Source organism: Phodopus roborovskii, unplaced genomic scaffold (assembly GCF_943737965.1).
Source record: "Phodopus roborovskii unplaced genomic scaffold, PHOROB, whole genome shotgun sequence".
NCBI classification, from domain to species: Eukaryota; Metazoa; Chordata; class Mammalia; order Rodentia; family Cricetidae; genus Phodopus; species Phodopus roborovskii.
Genome location: NW_026126511.1, coordinates 48,441,612 through 48,459,424, shown reverse-complemented (window position 1 = coordinate 48,459,424; position 17,813 = coordinate 48,441,612). Strand labels below are relative to the sequence as shown.

The window sequence follows — 17,813 nt, the reverse complement described above, 5'->3', positions numbered from 1 at the left end:
AATGGAAAGCTCTAAAATCATGAAAACCACTCAGATGGACGGCCTGCTTTGTGCGAAACCTACTTCTAACTTTAAGATCCACAAGTTAGTACAATTAATCTGTTTGGTTGTTGTGGCTCAAATCAGGCACCTTGTACATGTTAGACAAGTGCTTTTACCATTGAGCTACATCCAAGCTGATTCCTAACTATTCAACATATTGTTTTATAAGGAAGCAAAGCATACTCATTAGCAAGAGAAGCAAGCATAGTCTTTGGAAGCCAGTGTCCACTGTACAATATTTAACAAAGTGGGCAGGCAAGAGGATAATAGCTACATATAAGGGCTGTTATCAGAACATATTTGACAGTTGTTAGTATAAAATACTCATTAATTTGTATCTGCGACTGGAGCATGCACGGATATAATGTGATTATCATTTTATGAAATTTTGGGCTAGAAGGTATTTGTAGTAATTTACAAAATTGCTAAAACTGAAAAGGAAGCCACTTAGTAGTTTTGGTAAATAAGAACTACTATTTACTAGTTTTCAGTTCTGTAAACAAGAGTCCCAAACTTCTATGACGTTTGCTTTCTTTGATTTAAGTTGTACTATGTAAATGCTGGTAAACTTGGATTGATACATTAAGGGGGGGGAGACAAAATGGGGGGAGAGACAGAGACTAAGAATATTAATTACTGAAAGACCCTGCTAAGGAAACCAAAGGACCTAACAGTAAAAACATACTTTCTTTTTATAGCTGCACACGCATAGTTGCTATTGTGCGTGCCGTCTCACAAGCTTCCTTTTGATTCACTATTGAAGATGTTTTCCATGTAAGATGGCTCTACATCACTATGAGATTATATGTATCACTAACCCCTATACTCTGACATCAGGTTTGGTGTTTATCTGAGGGGTTGGGCAGCTGAAAGCTGATTGCAGTGTAGTCCAGGCTGCCCTGAAACTTGGCTATTCTCTTGCCTTAGTCTCTCAGGTGATGGGGTTACAGGTTTGTGCCATAAGGCCCGGCTAGTAAGTTGGGTGACAATGCTATGCATTATTATAATAGCATGTGTGATGTTAAGGTTTTGTTCTTAATACACACTCTTTATGTTCCCTCTGCAACAGATATTTGCTTATGATCACTGTTTCTGGTCTATGGATGAATCCGTCCGAGAGAAGTATGCAGGTAACTGCGTCCTTTGTAATTAGTAACGTGGAGGCATTTGGTGTGTTCTGCATCCACTACCATGGTATTATTTGGTGTAACTTTTAAACAATGTCCAGGCAGCTGTTACCAGCACTTGCTATGAGATGGCTCAGATGGTAAAGGTGCTTGTACCTAGTCTGATGACCTGAGTTCAATCTCCAGGACCATGCAGTGGAAGGAGAGAACCATCTGGTACAGGTTGTCCTCTGATGTCCACACACATGACAGCATGCATATGTACATGACATGCACATGCAATAAAGAGAGAAGATTATTGAATCTTAATCATCAACTGTAAAACAAGCAGCTCTTGAGCTCTCTGCATTGCATGGTGTTACTTGGGTGGTGGTGTTCAAGCATGCGTTACAGGGAACCCTCTACTGACTCTTCTTCCCACTCTAACTGGAATGACCTGTGGGACAGAAGCTTCCAAGCTTAAAAATCTTGCTTCAGGATAAATAAGCAGAGTGGTTTGTTTTATTGAGTGTTTTGTTTGATTTCTAATTTGTTCATATGTTCTTTGCCCTTAAAATATAATTTTCCTGTTCTTTAGGTCAAGATGATGTTTTCAAGTGCCTTGGGGAGAACATCCTTCAGAACGCATTTGATGGCTACAATGCCTGTATCTTTGCTTATGGGCAGACAGGTAATGTGAACTAACACATACTCCACATTTGAGCATCCTTCCATGAAGATGATGAAGCCATGTTTACTAGGCTACTTGCTTTCTTATCCTGAGTTAGTTTTTCTCACAGGTGATTAAATTAGGCAGTAGCATGTTTTCTAAGACAGTACAATAAAGTTGAGACTAAAATCATTTTTCTTTATTTCCCCTTTCCCCATGTGAGTTCTTCTTCTTCTCCTCCTTCACCTTCTCCTTCTTCTTCTCAGTTTGCAGAGCTATGACTATCAAGTTTATTATTGGCTGTGTCTCTGTATTACAGTTTTTTAAAGAATCATTACAGAGAGAAAATACTACAAAGAATCCACTTGTGGTGCTGGAGAGATGGTTCAGTGATTAAGAGCACTTGTTGTTCTTCCAGAGAACCTGCCTTCAATTTCGAACACCAACATGGTGGCTCACAACCATCTCTAACTCCAGGTCCAGGGGACCTGAAACCCACTTCTGGCCTCTGCCGGCCTCAGGCATGCAAATGATGCACACACCTGTGGGTAAAACATAAAGTAAAAAGTAAAAGAAAATATATTTTTAAAAGGACACACTTGTTAATATCTTACTGGTCATAACTGGTAAGGACTCTAGGCATCTATACTTTGTAATTAAAGAAAGAAAATGAATTTAAATGAAACTAGTTGCTTTTTTGGGCAAGGGTTTCAAGGCAGAGTTTCTCTGTATAACAGGTAGTTGCTTTTATAACAATTCATCATGTGACCTGTCCACCTGAACATTCCTTTTCATAGAACAGTGTTTAGGAGTCATGTGTGGTGTGAACAGAAATTCTGAGCCAAGCAGTGGCAGCTCCTCTCTTGCCCCTGTCTCTCACCAGTTGGGCCTTTCTGCCTCCTCATTTCCTCATTGTGAAATGTTGATACTTTAGACCCTCTCATAGGATCTGCATAATGAATTTTGTTGTGCTCTCTTTAGGAAGGGCCTGGAATGTCAGAAGTAGAGCATTACTTTTAGGTATTGTGAGGTGACACAGGTGACACAGCAGCAACTTGTGAGGTTGAAAGCACACAAATATCGCAAAGCCATTTGGTACCAGGAGGGGCAGATAACACTTAAGTGTCATGTGTTGATTCTGGGTGGTAGTACTGAAGTGGTTTCATTTGTCTGTGTTTTCTGGTCTGTCCATCGTCTGTTCCTCTTTCCCTTCTTTCTTTTGATAGGATTTCCCTCTATAATGCAGCCAGGCTTTAACCTTGCTATCCTCCTGCCTCAGCCTCTGGAGTGTTGGTAGAGATGTGTACCATCACAGCAGGTAAAGAAATACCTATTAATTAAAGAATATGTATTTCTGTTACAGTGGAGAAAGTGCTTACATATTAGAGGAAGATTATTTCTTGTTCTGTGCACTACACCTGTGTCTTTTGTGCTTTGATTTCAGTAGTTAGGTATTTTTATGATAACAGTACTAATAAGATGATTCCTAGTTTACTTAGAATACTTTAGAAATCTTGCTATGTTTTAGGTAATTTTATATTATTCAAGGAGGATCCGTTTGTCTTGTCTTTTTTTTTTTTTTTTTTTTTTTTTTTTTGAGACAGGATGTCAAGTAGTGGAGGTTGGCTTTGAACTCCCGATCCTCATTCTCTGACTCCTGAGTGCTGGATTAGAGTTGTAGATATCATTAGAGGTGTAGGTATCATGCCTGGTTGGGTTTTATTTTGCTTTGTTTTGTTTTTCTTTCTAGACATGTTTACTTCTGTTTTATACAAGTAATAGAAGCTTCTGTATGTTCCATTCTTATTATGCTTGGATGCATTTCCTCTTCATGTATGTGTATATTTATTACATTTTGCTAAGTCCTAAAAATTTATTTTAAGTAGTAGAAATGGGGTTAAACGCCTTTAAACTTCTCCAAGAGGTAGTGACAGCTCCTTTTCCTTTTTCAGGGTCTGGAAAATCTTACACCATGATGGGCACAGCCGACCAACCTGGACTGATTCCCAGACTCTGCAGTGGACTCTTTGAACGAACCCAGAAAGAGGAAAATGAAGAGCAGAGCTTTAAAGTCGAAGTGTCCTACATGGAGATTTATAATGAAAAAGTCCGAGACCTTCTTGACCCCAAAGGGTAAAGCACTTAGAGGCTTGAATGATGTGGCGTTCTTGAAACAGACATAATAGATTGGCTTTAGAGAAGTCTGTAACTGAACTGTAGTGGAGAATGATCTTGCCATGCTGTTTGTGATTTATGTTTATGGGGTCAGCTTCCCACAGCCAGTTCTGGGTCGTTAGAGCAGGCAGAGCAATGATGCAGGCAGGTCTGCACGAGTGCCTGTGATAATGCAGGTCTTCACGTGTGCCTGTGATGATGCTGGTCTGCATGAGTGCCTGTGATGATGCAGGCCTGCATAAGTGTCTGTGATGATGTAGATCTGCATGTGTGCCTGTAATGATGCAGGTGTGCATGTGTGCCTGCCGAGCAGCCTTCCCTTCTCTCATCACCCAAAGCCACAGACAAAACAGAGGTGGCAGGAGGCAGTCATTTAATATGAGTTTGACTATAGCCTTTAGTGATTCAGCTTTCTTTTTTTAGGCAATAAATTTTGGGTGGATTTCTGTGGTTGGTTCCAGGAGGGAGGAAACTGGGAGCTTGGAATCTGTTCTTAGGGTAATTAATCTGAAAGTTCCCCCCACCCCTCTCAGGGTAGGAAATGCTCCTGGTTTCATGGGGTTAACTTTTGAAAGAGAACTGCTTCAGAGAATAAGGAGGCCCTCAGAATCACTTTGCTCACCAGGTAGCCACATGGAACTGAATGAGGAGAGAGAGAGAGGTAGCTGCAGTGGGGGTGGGGGCAGAGGAGAGTAGGAAGCAATGACTATGGCTGTTGCTGGCTCATGTGAAACTACATTGACCAGGTCAGAGAGCCATGTGGGCAGGGCTTGAAGCCCAGGAGCAGATATTTATACTTTGATGAGGTTCAGGAAAGGTGGTGTGAGAGACAGAGAATCCCAGTGAGGCTCAATTAAGAGCAAATGGATCTCAGGCTCCCAGCCATCTTTCTTTGGTTGATAATGATCTTCAGGCTAGAGCTTGAGTTGACACTTGATAGTCTGTCCACACTTTACCTATCCATTGTTTATCAAGTCATTCTTACATGCCAGGCACCATGCAGTTCAGAGGAAGAGACCCTAGTATGGAGAGAATGAGTTTTGCAGACAAAGGCATGTAGTCTGCTTTTCACTTGTGAGGGATGCTAACACAAAGTACAGTGTAAAAAGGGAAGGAGGGACTTTCCCATAGCCAAGAGAGGATTCCGTAGAGGAGCTTGACGGTTTGTCAGCTTAGTAAGAGTTTTTGCACTGATAAGTGAGGCGGGAACCATTCATGTGTAGACACCGACCTTGTGGAAGTGTATGGACATCACCCACAAAGTGATCAGCATCCAGTGCAGCTGGAGGGTAGGGCATGTGGAAGCCAGAATGTCACAGGGTCCCACATATGACCACTCACGCTTTGCTCCCTGTGCACTTTTTTATTCTGCCTTCATGCTTTTCTTGTATTTTGACCTCTGTGAGAGGGCCAGTTTCTTTGAGATCTAGTTCAGACCTACCCTTCCCAGGGAGAGTCAGCTGGCTGGCTTCATAGCTGTTCACACCTGTGTTTTATGTCCCCTGTTGGACTGGCTTGAAGTCTGCCAGTCAGATATGTTTAGTCTTTAGTGATTTCTTGTTTGTTTTGCACATGGCTTAGTGCTCAGAACACGAGCTTTGGAGTCACACAGCTCAGGATCCAGGCCCTCTTGTTACTGGTTGAGCAAGTTCCTTGCACTTTGTAGGCAAACTACACAGGGAATGAATAATGTTATCACACAGTATCCTACAGTATCCCAGAGGGCTGTTGTGAAGATTGAGAGTGTGATACACCTGAGATCTCAAGACTTCTGACACATAGTAAGGCCCAACATGTGCAGGCTATGGTTGTAAGGAGTACGGTCGTACTCCTTACATATGGTTATGGGTTTCTTTGTTTTTTGTTTTAATGAAATTTTCTTGAAGATTTAAAAAAGTTTTCTTTTTTTAATGTAAAAACTTGTGTGTGTGTGTGTGCGCGCGCGCGCACACACACACACACACACACACACACATACACACACGCATGCATAAATTGTGTTTGCTGTGAAAGCATGGGAACCTGAATTGGATCCCTAGAAACCATGTTTTAAAAAAAAAATCCCTGTGTGATGGTGTGTGCTTGTAACCAGTATTGAAGAGATAGAAACAGGCATATCCCTGAGGCTAACAGGCCACCGACTTAGCTAATCATTGAGTTCCAGGTCCTAGTGAGAGACCTAGTCTCAAAAGATAAAAGTGAAGAGCATCCAAAGAACAACTCTTGAGGTTGACCTCTGACCTCCATAGGTACATCCTTGTTCATATACACTCCTACACACAAATGAAAATACACACATACCCACCCATATACATACACATATAAACAAAAAGGGAAAATGAAGGCTAAAATTTACTCACAGACTATGTTGTGTTGTAAGAGGTGAGCAGCAGTCCAAATCCTGTGCTGTGTCTACTTTAGCTGAACGCACACCATATTAAAGGACCACTTGGCGTCGTCATTTGCATTCATGTAACATTGTAGGTTGAATGTAGGATGCTAGAAGATTCTGAATCATTAGGAAATATTAAACTGTGACCCATATGCTGAAAGACAGTAAAGGTTTTAGATGGCTGAGCCATTTCCTAGTTCCCCCACTCCCTCAGTACCTCTGTTCACTTCCCATGGTGGGCGAGGTGGGTATGGTCCCAGGTTCCCTGGGATCTCAGCCTGTGAGTTCACACTATTCCTTCCATGTGCCGTCTTGTTTTATTGAATCTCTTAAGCATTTATTGGAATGGTCATACTTCTCCCTTTTCCTCTGGTGTGTCAGCGTGACAAAGTGTGCAGACTCTCCTTGTTAGAACAACCTGACAAGCTGTAGATAAGCTCAGCATTGTGTCTTTAAATCACTGTGAGAGCTGTTTGTTGCCTTTTGTTTCTTTGTCTGTTCACAGCTGAGATGGGCCTGTGGTTTTCTTTTTTGTGCAGTTAACACTTACAGAGCTTCTGTCTTGGGGCTGGCTCTGTGATATGACAAGGAGATTGTTGGTATTTGTTCGACTTTACATTCTTTGTGGTAGTAAATAGACTTCCCACGCTTACCCTTTTGAGCGATGTGGTATTTACCACATTGTCAAGCTTTTTTTCCCAGCAAGGGTTTTAAAGTTAGGTTTAAATCCTTGTGGGATGCAGTCAGCTGCTCTTCTCTTTTAGGGGCTTCTTTCTTGAAGGAAATCTATGTTTGTTTCTGTGAAGCACAGTTGAGTCATTTTTAAAAAGGCAGTCACTAATGGATCGTGTCTCTGTCATGAGCAGAAGCCGTCAAACGTTGAAAGTGAGAGAGCACAGTGTCTTGGGACCCTATGTGGATGGACTTTCTAAACTGGCTGTCACAAGCTACAAGGTAACAGCATTTCTTATATAAGCTGCTTCAATTTACTGTGACTTTATTTTCTAGAATTTTCATTGTTTTTGCTTTGTGTGTTTGTGAGTGTTTGCCTGCATGTATGCCTGTGTGCCTGGTGCCTCTGAGGCCAGAAGAGGGCATCGTATCCCCTGGAATTAGGGTTACAGTTTTGTGAGCTATATGTGGGCGCTGGGAATTGAACTCAGGTTTCCTGGAACCAACTTTCTAGCCCTGGGCTATATTTTTAAAATTAAATTTACAATGCCATCATTTAGTAACTTACTTTCTACAAAAAACTTCAAAGCAAGATAGAAAGAAGCTAGTCAGTAAATGTCAGCTAACTATGATAGAGCCTCTGGGTTATCAGAACTAATGGATTCAGAATGGGCTTGGGAAAGTTCTGGAAAATGTTTTGCCTGTGGTGATATTTTGTAGCTAATGATTTTACTTTGTGAATATTTTTTTTGTGTTGAAATTTTTACTAAATATCATTCTTTTTAGTTTATACATAAGTATAATTATACAACTAGGAAATTTTTTATTTATGTTTGGCAGTTTTAAGATTGTATTCGGATATATATATCATTAAAAAAAAGCAGGATTTTAGTAATGTTTCTGTGTGGATTATTACATGTTCTGTTGTTATGTATCCTTAGTATCTAGGAAGTACCTGGCATATGGTAGATGTTTTCAATATACGTATGAGTGAGTGATTTAACAATGCTTTTCTGTTAAAAAAAACAAATCTGAAGTAGGTACTCTGAGGCTGGTGTCGTGGCTCCAAGCTGTTGATAGGAACCTCAGGCCCTTTCCCTATCCACAGGGAGATGCTATAATGCCCAGGCTCTGCTAATGCCTCTTACAACGGAGCTATGATGGCAACCCTACTTCCATTAAGGAAGATCACCCAGATGGTCTGTGTTACACATTAGTTAATTGTGTGTCCACGCTGGGATGCAAAGACATTTGGGAAATGCAGCCTCTTGGTTCTGCCGCAGCAGACTTAGTGGAGGAAAGGAAAGAACACTGGGTGGTAGGAGGCTGCTGGGTAGTACTTTCACATACTCTGTCTCTCTGAGTCCTCACATCACAAATCCTTGTAGATGACTTTGCTATGTGTGTGTATTTATTATTGTTTGTGATGCCAGGGGTTAGACCCAGGACCTTCTCATGCTAAGTAAGCCTGTCGCTTCTGGGCTCCATCCTCAGCCCAGAAGATGATGATTTGTTTTGTAATTAATGAAACTAAGGTCAGACTGCTTCAGTCACTGTTTCAGAGCTTGTAGTTTTGGGGGTGAGGGAAAGACAGGGTTTCACTGTGTTTACCCTGGATGACCTAGAACTCCTGTGTAGACCAGGCTGGCCTCTGGCTCCCAGAAATCCACTTGCTTTGCTTCCTGAGCGCTGAGAGTAAAGGTATGTGACACCAGGTCTGGCCCCAGTTCTTGTAACATGGAAAAACTGAGCCAGCCCTGGTAGCACAGCCCTAAACCTCAGCTCTTTAGGAGGCTGAGGTTAGACTGTGCAGGGCGCCCTTGGTCAAGGCCTGAGTAATTTAATTAGGCCCTGTCTCAAAAAAGTAAAATTAGAACTAGAGATAGCTTAATGGTAGAACATTTGTGTAGCATGTACGAGGCCCTGGTTCAATTGCCAGAACTGCCCCCCTCAAATCCATAGCAATTTTTCTAGTATTCCTGGCTTTATGCTAATTTTTAGAGCAGTACCATCAAACATACACTTAATGTGTTTGGGTAAAGGGTTAAAACTTTTATTTTTTGCTTTTTATATAATTTGCTTTAATAAAATTAACTTGTATTACTTTTGCAATTAATTGTACTTAGTTTTTATTTGGGAGGGATTTCTGTAGTAGGTGAATGTCAGCATCTCATCTCACTCAAAAGTATTTTTCAGATGTGCACGGCACACCTGAGATGCGGTACTATGGAAGTAGAGGCAGAAGGATCACAACTTTGAGGCTAGCCTGGGCTACATAATAAATTTGGGGCCAGCCTGGGCTACCTTGTAAGATTCCCATCTTTGGGTTGAGGGGATTTAATTTCTAAACTTTCTATGTCAAAGCTGCTATTCCTATCTGTGTCTGCAGTAAATAATGTGCTTAGTTGTTTGTCAGACACAATATGGGCTGTTATATTCTTGCCAAAAAACAAAATGTAACCTCTAAAACTAGGGTGCTTGTGGTAGTATGGGAGAGTGGTCATGTTTATTAACAAATAACAAAACATGAGCCTGTAACATGTTTCCATTTAGGATATTGAGTCTCTGATGTCCGAGGGCAACAAGTCTCGGACAGTTGCTGCAACCAACATGAATGAGGAAAGCAGCCGGTCACATGCAGTCTTCAAAATCACCCTGACACACACACTGTATGATGTCAAGTCTGGGGTAAGTAGCTCCTGAAGTGATCGTGGCTTATCCTGTTCTCTTTGATGCTAGCTGAGTTGAAGGCCTAGTCTAGACTGTCAGTCAGGAGTAGGGTTCAAAGGTCTAGACTAGAATAGAAGTAGCTGTAGGTAGCTGTAGTGCGGTTGGAATACCTCAAGAGGGCTAACAGCAACTCTAGGAGTCATTCCTAAAACCACAGGGGACACCCACGGCTGCAATCAGAAATAAAGAAATTGCTACTGTCAGGGCAGCTGCCTTGTAGCACCCTGGAAGCTGTAGAACACCCTGAAATACTTAAGATTTCATGACCTGCCGATGGTAGAAAAAAAAGCCAGGGAAGACAGTTGACTTCTGCTTTCCAGTCTTTAGCAAGAGGGTCTGAAAGAACTTGAGTCATATCCTGAGGCCTGGCTGCAAGGAAGTCTTGGACAAGGCCTGGTTCCCTCCCTCTCCAGAGAGGGGGCAGTGACCTGCCCTGCCACACACAGCAGCTATGCATTTAAATCTTGATGAATGATTGCAGTAGATATCTTTGCTGGGGATAGCTGCTACAGCCTACATCCGGGAAGCATTCTGTAAAATCATTAGACTGTGTAGGGTGCCCTTGGAACCTTGTAAAGATCAGGGCCTCTGCATATTGGAAACATCTTTGCTGACTCACTCCCTTCCTTCTCTCCGTTCATGTGAAGATTGATGCATGATGTCCACCCACTCTCAGGACCTCAGTTTCAATACTGGAACCCAAAATAATCTGGCAAGTTGTTCTATGTTGGCAGTGGCTTCCTCTGCTGAAAAATTACTTTTTTTCCCTCTCCATTACATCAAGATCAATGTTAAAAACAGAAAGATTTTTGTTTTTTATTTTCTTTTTTTAGCATAAAGCAAAAGAAAGCAAATAACATGCTGAAGAGTTTCTCTTTTTCTTTTTTTCCTGTTTTGGTTTTCTGAGACAGGATCTCTGCACAGCCCTAACTGTCCTGGAATGCACTCTGTGGACCAGGCTTGCCTCACAGAGATCCACCTGCCTCTTCCTCTTGAGTGCTGGGATCAAAGGCGTGCATCACCATTACCCAGCTACTTTCTTTTCTTAAAAGTATTTTTGATTTGGGAAGCAAAGTATTCTTTTGTTATGTTTATTTTATGGAGATTATATAAATGTATTTTTTGCAATGCTGAGGACAGAACCCAGGGCTTTTCATGCATGTTACATAAACATTCTGCCACCAAGCTACATTCTCAGCCAGGAGTTAAAATCAATTTTAAAGGGAAGTTTTCAAAATGCTAAAGTCTGCAGATTCTGACATTGATTTCTCATGTTTCCGTTTTGATAATGAGGTAAACTAGAAAACTTGTCACATGTTTGTGGTCTGGTGGCGGGAAACGTCACTGTAAGACCAAAGCTGATGGTAGGAAACTAAAGCTGATCAGCTTCAAGGAGGAAATGTTTAGAAAGCATTTTAGACTTTTTGAACAATTCTGTTACATAAAAGTCAGATCTTTTAAAAAAAAAAAGAAATTAATCAAGAATGTAACTATTTTGTCTCTAGATTACCAGCTAATATTTATGAAACTTTAAGTACAGTTTTGAATCATTAATTTTTTGATTTTAAAAACATTTTTGTTTATGTCTGAAAATTTTACCAATCTCCAAAATACCCCATTTTGCAGCATTTTCCCTTGTTTGCTAAAAAGTGGGTTAGCAAATTCTGTCAGTTTGGAGCTAGGCTTTTGTGCTGTGTGTGTATTGTTTTTTTCTGTAGTGTTTAGTAGCAGCACAGAATGTTTTTGCAGAAATGACAGATAACTTTAGTCAAGGCTGGAGATGGTAACCCATTTGAAGGAGTCAGCCTGTTTTCATCATTCATTAGCTGTTTGCTAGCATGTGTTGGTTTTCTTTGCAGACATCTGGAGAGAAAGTGGGCAAACTGAGCTTAGTGGATTTAGCCGGCAGTGAACGAGCCACAAAAACTGGAGCTGCGGGTGACAGACTGAAGGAGGGCAGCAATATCAACAAGTAAGCATCCCTGAATCACATTCTTGAATTGCTTTACAGGTTTGATAGAAAAGTGGGGTAACATTTGTGGGTATTGGAGTAAGATGATGCTGGAATGATTGAGGCAGTGATAAATGAGTAGTTTGGATCCCCCACTCCCCAGTGTTTCCCATGAGCCCAGGCTCATTTCCTCATCTGTGGAGTTGTTTGATTTGACTGAGAAGCACAGCCCTAAGTCAAGTTGGGGCTTCTCAACAATGGCCCTATTGACACTGAGGCTTAGATGACTCCTACTCCTTGTGGGTGGAGGATGCTGTGCATTGTGCGATATTTGATGGATTTGCTGGTGTCTACTCAGTGGTTAGTATCCACTGAGCCTAGTGATGACAACCCAGTCTCTTCCTTGTGACTTGCTGTTACCCATGGAACATAGTCTTCCTCCACTGGAGCACCACTGGCCTATATTGAAGACAAACCAGTGACAGACCATCCATCCGTCCATACATCCATCCATACATCCATCCATGCATCTCTGAGTGAATGTGCCAGCTACATTGGACTGTCTCCTTCTGTCTGCTGTTGTGTTATTAAAAGTGTCAGAAGCAGGACTTTATGAAGTAATGCTTTAGTTGCCAATGATACCACATATATGGTTCTTCCTCAAGCTAAATCATTACCTCTCCATGGGTTCAAGTTTTTTCTCTCCTCAGAGTTTCCATAGTACTGAGTTGAGACAGCAAATGGGGACTGTGGAGAACTTCTCCCATACTGGGATCAGACTAACCTGTGCAGATGTCAGTTTGTTAGCACTATTGCTTTAATTAGTATTTTACCTTGGGTATTGTTGGAGATGTCTGTTGTTTATGTTACTATCTTGACTGAAAGCTTTACAGTTCATATATTTTTATCTGCAAAAATGAAAGACAAATAGTGCTAAGCATTTTTATTGCTTCAAGTAGCACAGATGGAATGAGTCCTTAGGAGCTCAGTCTTCAGCTCACACAGCAAAGTGCTGACCACAGCGCTTTTCACATGCAGGCGCAAGGGCACCTTGCTGTACATCCTTGTGACTAATGTGACATTTGATATGTTTTGGTTTAGATAATTGTGGTTTGTGTTTCATGCAGGTCCCTCACAACCCTGGGTCTGGTTATCTCGGCCCTAGCTGATCAGGGTGCTGGCAAAAACAAAAATAAATTTGTTCCCTATCGGGACTCAGTTCTCACGTGGCTGCTCAAGGTGAGTCATTTTCTTGGTCCTTCATTAGCATACTTTCAGTGGTTGGCAGAAAGGAAGAATAAACAGTAGGTTAATCTCTTCCAGGTACTTTTTCTCCATCTGTGTTCAGATTTATAGCTTTTAAGCTGTTTAAGCAGTTTCAGTTTTAAGGAGCTTGGGCCATTTTTTCCTAGTGTTTGGCATTCTTGCCCTCTGGAACTTTCATGGGAAGGGGTTGTTGGATACACATTGGTCCCTGGAGATGGAGTGGGAACAACATCCTCCCTCCCTCCCCTCCCTCCCTCCCTCCCTCCCTCCCTCCCTCCCTCCCTCCCTCCCTCTCTCTCTCTTTCTTTCTTTCTTTCTTATCTCTGTGTAGCTCTAGATGTCCTGGAACTCACTCCGTAGACCAGACCTGTCTCTTTCTCCTGAGAGCTGGGACTAAAGGTGTGGTCACTACTGCCCAGCTATACTTAGGCTTTTAGCATCCTTTCTACATCTCTGCACACCTTTGAAATATTGTCTGCATAACTGCAGTAAGTTTGGCAGAAGTCTAATGCTAGAATTGGGCATATTGCTGTAATACAAAGATGGCTAAGATGTAGTAAAATGTGAAATTTTAAACAAGAGGCAAGAAAAAATTTGATAATTAAAAAAATCAATTGTAAGCTGGACATAACTGTAATCCTAGCACTAAGGAGACTGAGGCCGAGGTATTGCCTCCAGTTTTAGGCCAGATAGGGCTACATGACAAGATCTTGTCTCTTCTGACTCCTCAAGATTTACTTTTGAATGAGTACTATAGACATTTTACTACCAGGAACCATGTCAGGAATTAACCTGCATTGCTCATGGCTTCAGCAAGAGAATCTGATAAGGCTCTTCTCTCTCAGACCTTCACAGAGGCTTTTCCAGTCATGCATGGCCATTCCCTAGATGTGCCTGATTGGAAATCAGAATCTACAAGGTCCCTGTGACTTCAGTGAAGACAGCAGGCAGTCTCCTCTTGTTGGCTCATTTGGCCACCATTAATTACCAAGGCTGTTGCCTGAGTTTTAGGAAAACCTGGCATGTGTGCTCTGGCTGACTTATGTGAAGTTGTCCTCCTTAGTAGAGATTCACTGAGAGGCTGTCCGCTGACTTTTCCTGTTTTTGATCCCAAATAAGGAAGACGTCCATAGATGTGAAGAATGAGCAAGGTAGCCATTTAACCTGTTTTCTCATTATTTTTAGTCCATAATTGCAGCTTCTTTGCGGTGCCTCAGTTTAAAGACAAGGCATGTGTGTTTGGTTTCTGTATCAGTTTTTCCTTAAAGACTTGCATTATCTTTTCATGTCATGTTTGCCTTTTGCACCAAGAACCTATGTAGGGATTTAAAAAATTACTCGAGCTGTAGTAGTTTTCCCTTCCACCCCCACCCACTTATTTGTAAGTGGGCATTAGGTTGTTGCCTTGTTCTTCTTTAACTCATAGTCTACCCCCAACCCCTGCCTGCTGATTCCCTTTCAGTATTGGTGTAATATTAGCACATCCCTGGCATGACTTTCATTGAGCTCATAAAATGGTTCACTTAAAAAAAAAATAAAATAACTTAGCTGGGCAGTGGTGGCATATACCTTTAATTCCAGCACTCAGGAGACATAGGCACTTCAATCTCAGCACTCAGTGAGCTCAAGGCCAGACCTGGTCTATAGAGTGAGTTCCAGGACAACCAAGGCTGTCTTGAAAAACAAAAATAAGAGCAACACAAAACAAAAAAACCCAAAAAACTTTTCATAGTTTCTTTGTGAATTTCATATCATGTACCCCAATCTTTCCCTGTTCCTCTATATCCGCCTTCTGCCCTTGCAACCTCCCCCCTCACAAAAGAAAACAAAAAAGGAAATATAATAAAGAAATAAAAAAATTAAACAATAAAAATGCAAATTAAAGGGAAAAAGTCTGGAAGTAGAATCTGTAGGGTGTCACTCAGGATGTGCTGCCCAGTCTACCCTTTTGAAATGGCTCAGCTTTTAAAGAAATGGATGTGTATGGGGTGTGCTGAGATGAGCCTTGGGTGCCATTTTCAGGAGCTTTACTTTGAGCCAGGGTCTCTCATTGGGATCTGGGATTATAATTAGGTTGGGCTGAGTGGCCAGTGTGCTCCAGAGATTTGCCCGTCTCTGACTCCCCACTGCTGTGACCACAGGCATGTGCCACCACACCAGTTTTCATGTAGGTGCTGGGGTCACACTCAGGTCCTCATGCTTGGGAGTTACACCTTTTACTGACTGAGCTATCTCCCCAGCACTGAATTTTTAACAACATTTGCATGTTCAGTTTGTGTTTGCATGACATTTACTTGCTATTTGTGCAATGCACTTGATGTTTGTCACTGTCTGAGTGTGGATCTCTTAACCCCAAGTCTGCTAATGTGTGTCCAGCTTGCACTTTGGAGAGCTAACCCTCACTTTTCTTAATGTTAGTTCCCTAGTGGATGTCACATGATCTCTCATCTAGCTGACTGCCATTTCCTTTGTCCAATCCACTCTCTGAAATTTCTAAATTCACCAGAACTTCAAGTCTCTTCAGGAACAGTTCTCCAGGCCCTTAGAATCCTGTTCTTTAGTGAGTGGCTTACAAAGGCCCACTGTAACTGACCTTTCCTCCTAGCTTTCATCTATGTCATGGTAGATACTAGTTGAGTGAAGGTGGCTGTGTTACTTTCCTTGCAGGAATTTATTTATTTATTTATTTGCTTGCTTACTTATTTTTTTGAGACAGAATTTCCTGTGTAGCCCTATCTGTCCTGGAACTTATTGTAGTCCAGGCTGGCCTCAAACTCACAGAGATCTGTCTGCCTCTGGCTCCTGAGTGCTGACTGTGGGTCACTTCTGTCTCTCTTGCTCCCCTCTCCTGTACCTGCCAGTGCTGGTTCACTTGAAGGTCTGCGGTATCGTCTGTTGTGGGTTCTTCTGCTCTTGGTGGGAAGGCCCTGGGTTTAGCTGTTGCATAGCATTGCCTCTCCATCAGATGGCAAAGCCCATGACAGGACAAGAGCAAGCTGTTCCCACTCTGCCCTGAACCAGCACTGCCCTCTCTAAGTCTTCCAGCCTTCCTGGGACTCAGTGTCTTACCCCAACAATGATGTAATTCGATTAGATGACTTCAGAGTTCTTTCAGCCTGAAAAGAAAAATTCTGACTTCTAAAATGAAATTTCTTCCCAGTGTCCATTTAGCTTGCATCGCCACTTTTTGAAACAAAGCTAGTCTGATTTGCTTAATTAAAGAGTAAACAATAAGCTGTAAACTCTCTCTTGGATGCCTGCCCATTCTTTTGTTACAGTTTCCTTTTTGTTCAAGGCAATATGAGCATATTGGTGCTCCATGGTCATTTAGTAAATCAAGCATGGGTGCCAATTTCCTTTTCTCAGCCTCAGCACTGTGGCTGCTTGCGTTTGGCCCTGACGGTTATGGTTACAAGTCCCATTGGTCGTCCATGTTTGCTGTGCCCATGGGCACACTGCAGTAGCCCTCAGTGGGCGAGTGTGTGGTAATGCTGGTGGGTAGAACTGCAGTCTGAGACTTTCCTGTTCCATCTGAATGTCATTAATCTGCATGGGACTCTTCTGACAAACCTGGAGCATTGACAGTGGGACATCAGTGTCTAGGAGTGAAAAGAGAATCTAGCAGCCTGGCTTGTATCCCCAAAAGTCCAGATTGGTTACATTGGCTACATTTCCAGCCTTTCTATACATGAGAACTTACTTTCTTCAATATAATTACCTCTGTTTTCTTTGAAAAGCTAAATTTTCAGTAATGGGTGAGTAAGCATACATGTTGTCTGTGATTGTATTGGGCTGTTGATGCCTTGGAAATTGATTTTGTTTCTAATATCAGGACAGAATAATTTGGAGCTGTGTCAGCCCTCAGTCCTGAGGTTGCTATGGTTGCCAAGAGCTTGTTGTGGGGGAGGTCTGTTTGGAATTGAAGGTGAAAACACCTGGGGTAGAGTATTGCTCAATCTGTTAGTTCTAGATTGTTAGGCAGGTTGTTGATGGTTTTTTTTTTTTTTTTTTTTTTTCATTTTTTTTTTTAGAACAAACCCGTTTTCTCACTAGTAGAGTGGGGGTAATAATTGAATTAAAAATTTCTAATATTTTATATGTATTAAAATTGGAAAAACTATATTTCAAAAGGTGAATATTGGCCAAAGTCAAGTCAGCTTACTTGTGATGTAGCAAATGTTTCTCTGAATTTTGAGACTCTGTCATTCATTGAGATTGCATATTTGAAAGGGGATATTGATTATGTGTTCATGTATGTGTGGGTTCTTGTGCATGTATATATGCATGTGGAGGCCATATGAACTTTGGGCATTGTTCTCAAGCTCTGCACAGCTTTAAAAACATGTTTAAAATTTTATTTGTAAGTGTATGTTTGCCTGTGTGAGTTTATATGCATTACAGACATGTGGGAGCAGCAGTAGGCATCAAGAGTCCCCTGAAACTGGAGTTACTGGCAGTTGTGGGTGCTGGGTACTGAACCCAGGTCTTCTGTGAGAGCAGTAAACACCCTGAACTACTGACCAATCCCCCTAGGCTCTTAACTATTTTCGAGACAGCGTCTCAGAGTTCATCTAGTGGTCAGGCTGGCCAGAGAGTCCCAGCAATCTGCCTTTTCTCCACCTGCCTAGCACTGGGGTTGAGTGCACGCTGTCTGCTTAGCTTCAAACTCACAGAGATCTGCCTGTCTCTGCCTCCCGAGTGCTGGGATTAAAGGTGTTCACTGTCCCTCACGCCCCCCCCCCCCAATAGGTTTTCTTCTTCTTTCCTGAAAAATCAAAAGATTTGTTGTTGTTTCGGGATTATTTTTTG

At 41.8% G+C, this 17,813-nt stretch overlaps 1 protein-coding gene across 2 annotated transcripts in view; it reads left to right on the top strand.

Annotated features, from left to right (window-relative positions):
- Positions 1 to 17,813, top strand: part of Kif13b (kinesin family member 13B) — a 141,031-nt gene that overhangs the window by 48,909 nt on the left and 74,309 nt on the right. For both annotated transcript variants that reach the window (XM_051195502.1, XM_051195503.1), the window contains exons 4-10: positions 1,112 to 1,172; positions 1,747 to 1,839; positions 3,771 to 3,951; positions 7,252 to 7,339; positions 9,611 to 9,745; positions 11,647 to 11,759; positions 12,866 to 12,977. In XM_051195502.1, the coding sequence (XP_051051459.1) occupies positions 1,112 to 1,172; positions 1,747 to 1,839; positions 3,771 to 3,951; positions 7,252 to 7,339; positions 9,611 to 9,745; positions 11,647 to 11,759; positions 12,866 to 12,977 (783 nt within the window). The remainder of the gene's footprint in view (positions 1 to 1,111; positions 1,173 to 1,746; positions 1,840 to 3,770; positions 3,952 to 7,251; positions 7,340 to 9,610; positions 9,746 to 11,646; positions 11,760 to 12,865; positions 12,978 to 17,813) is intronic.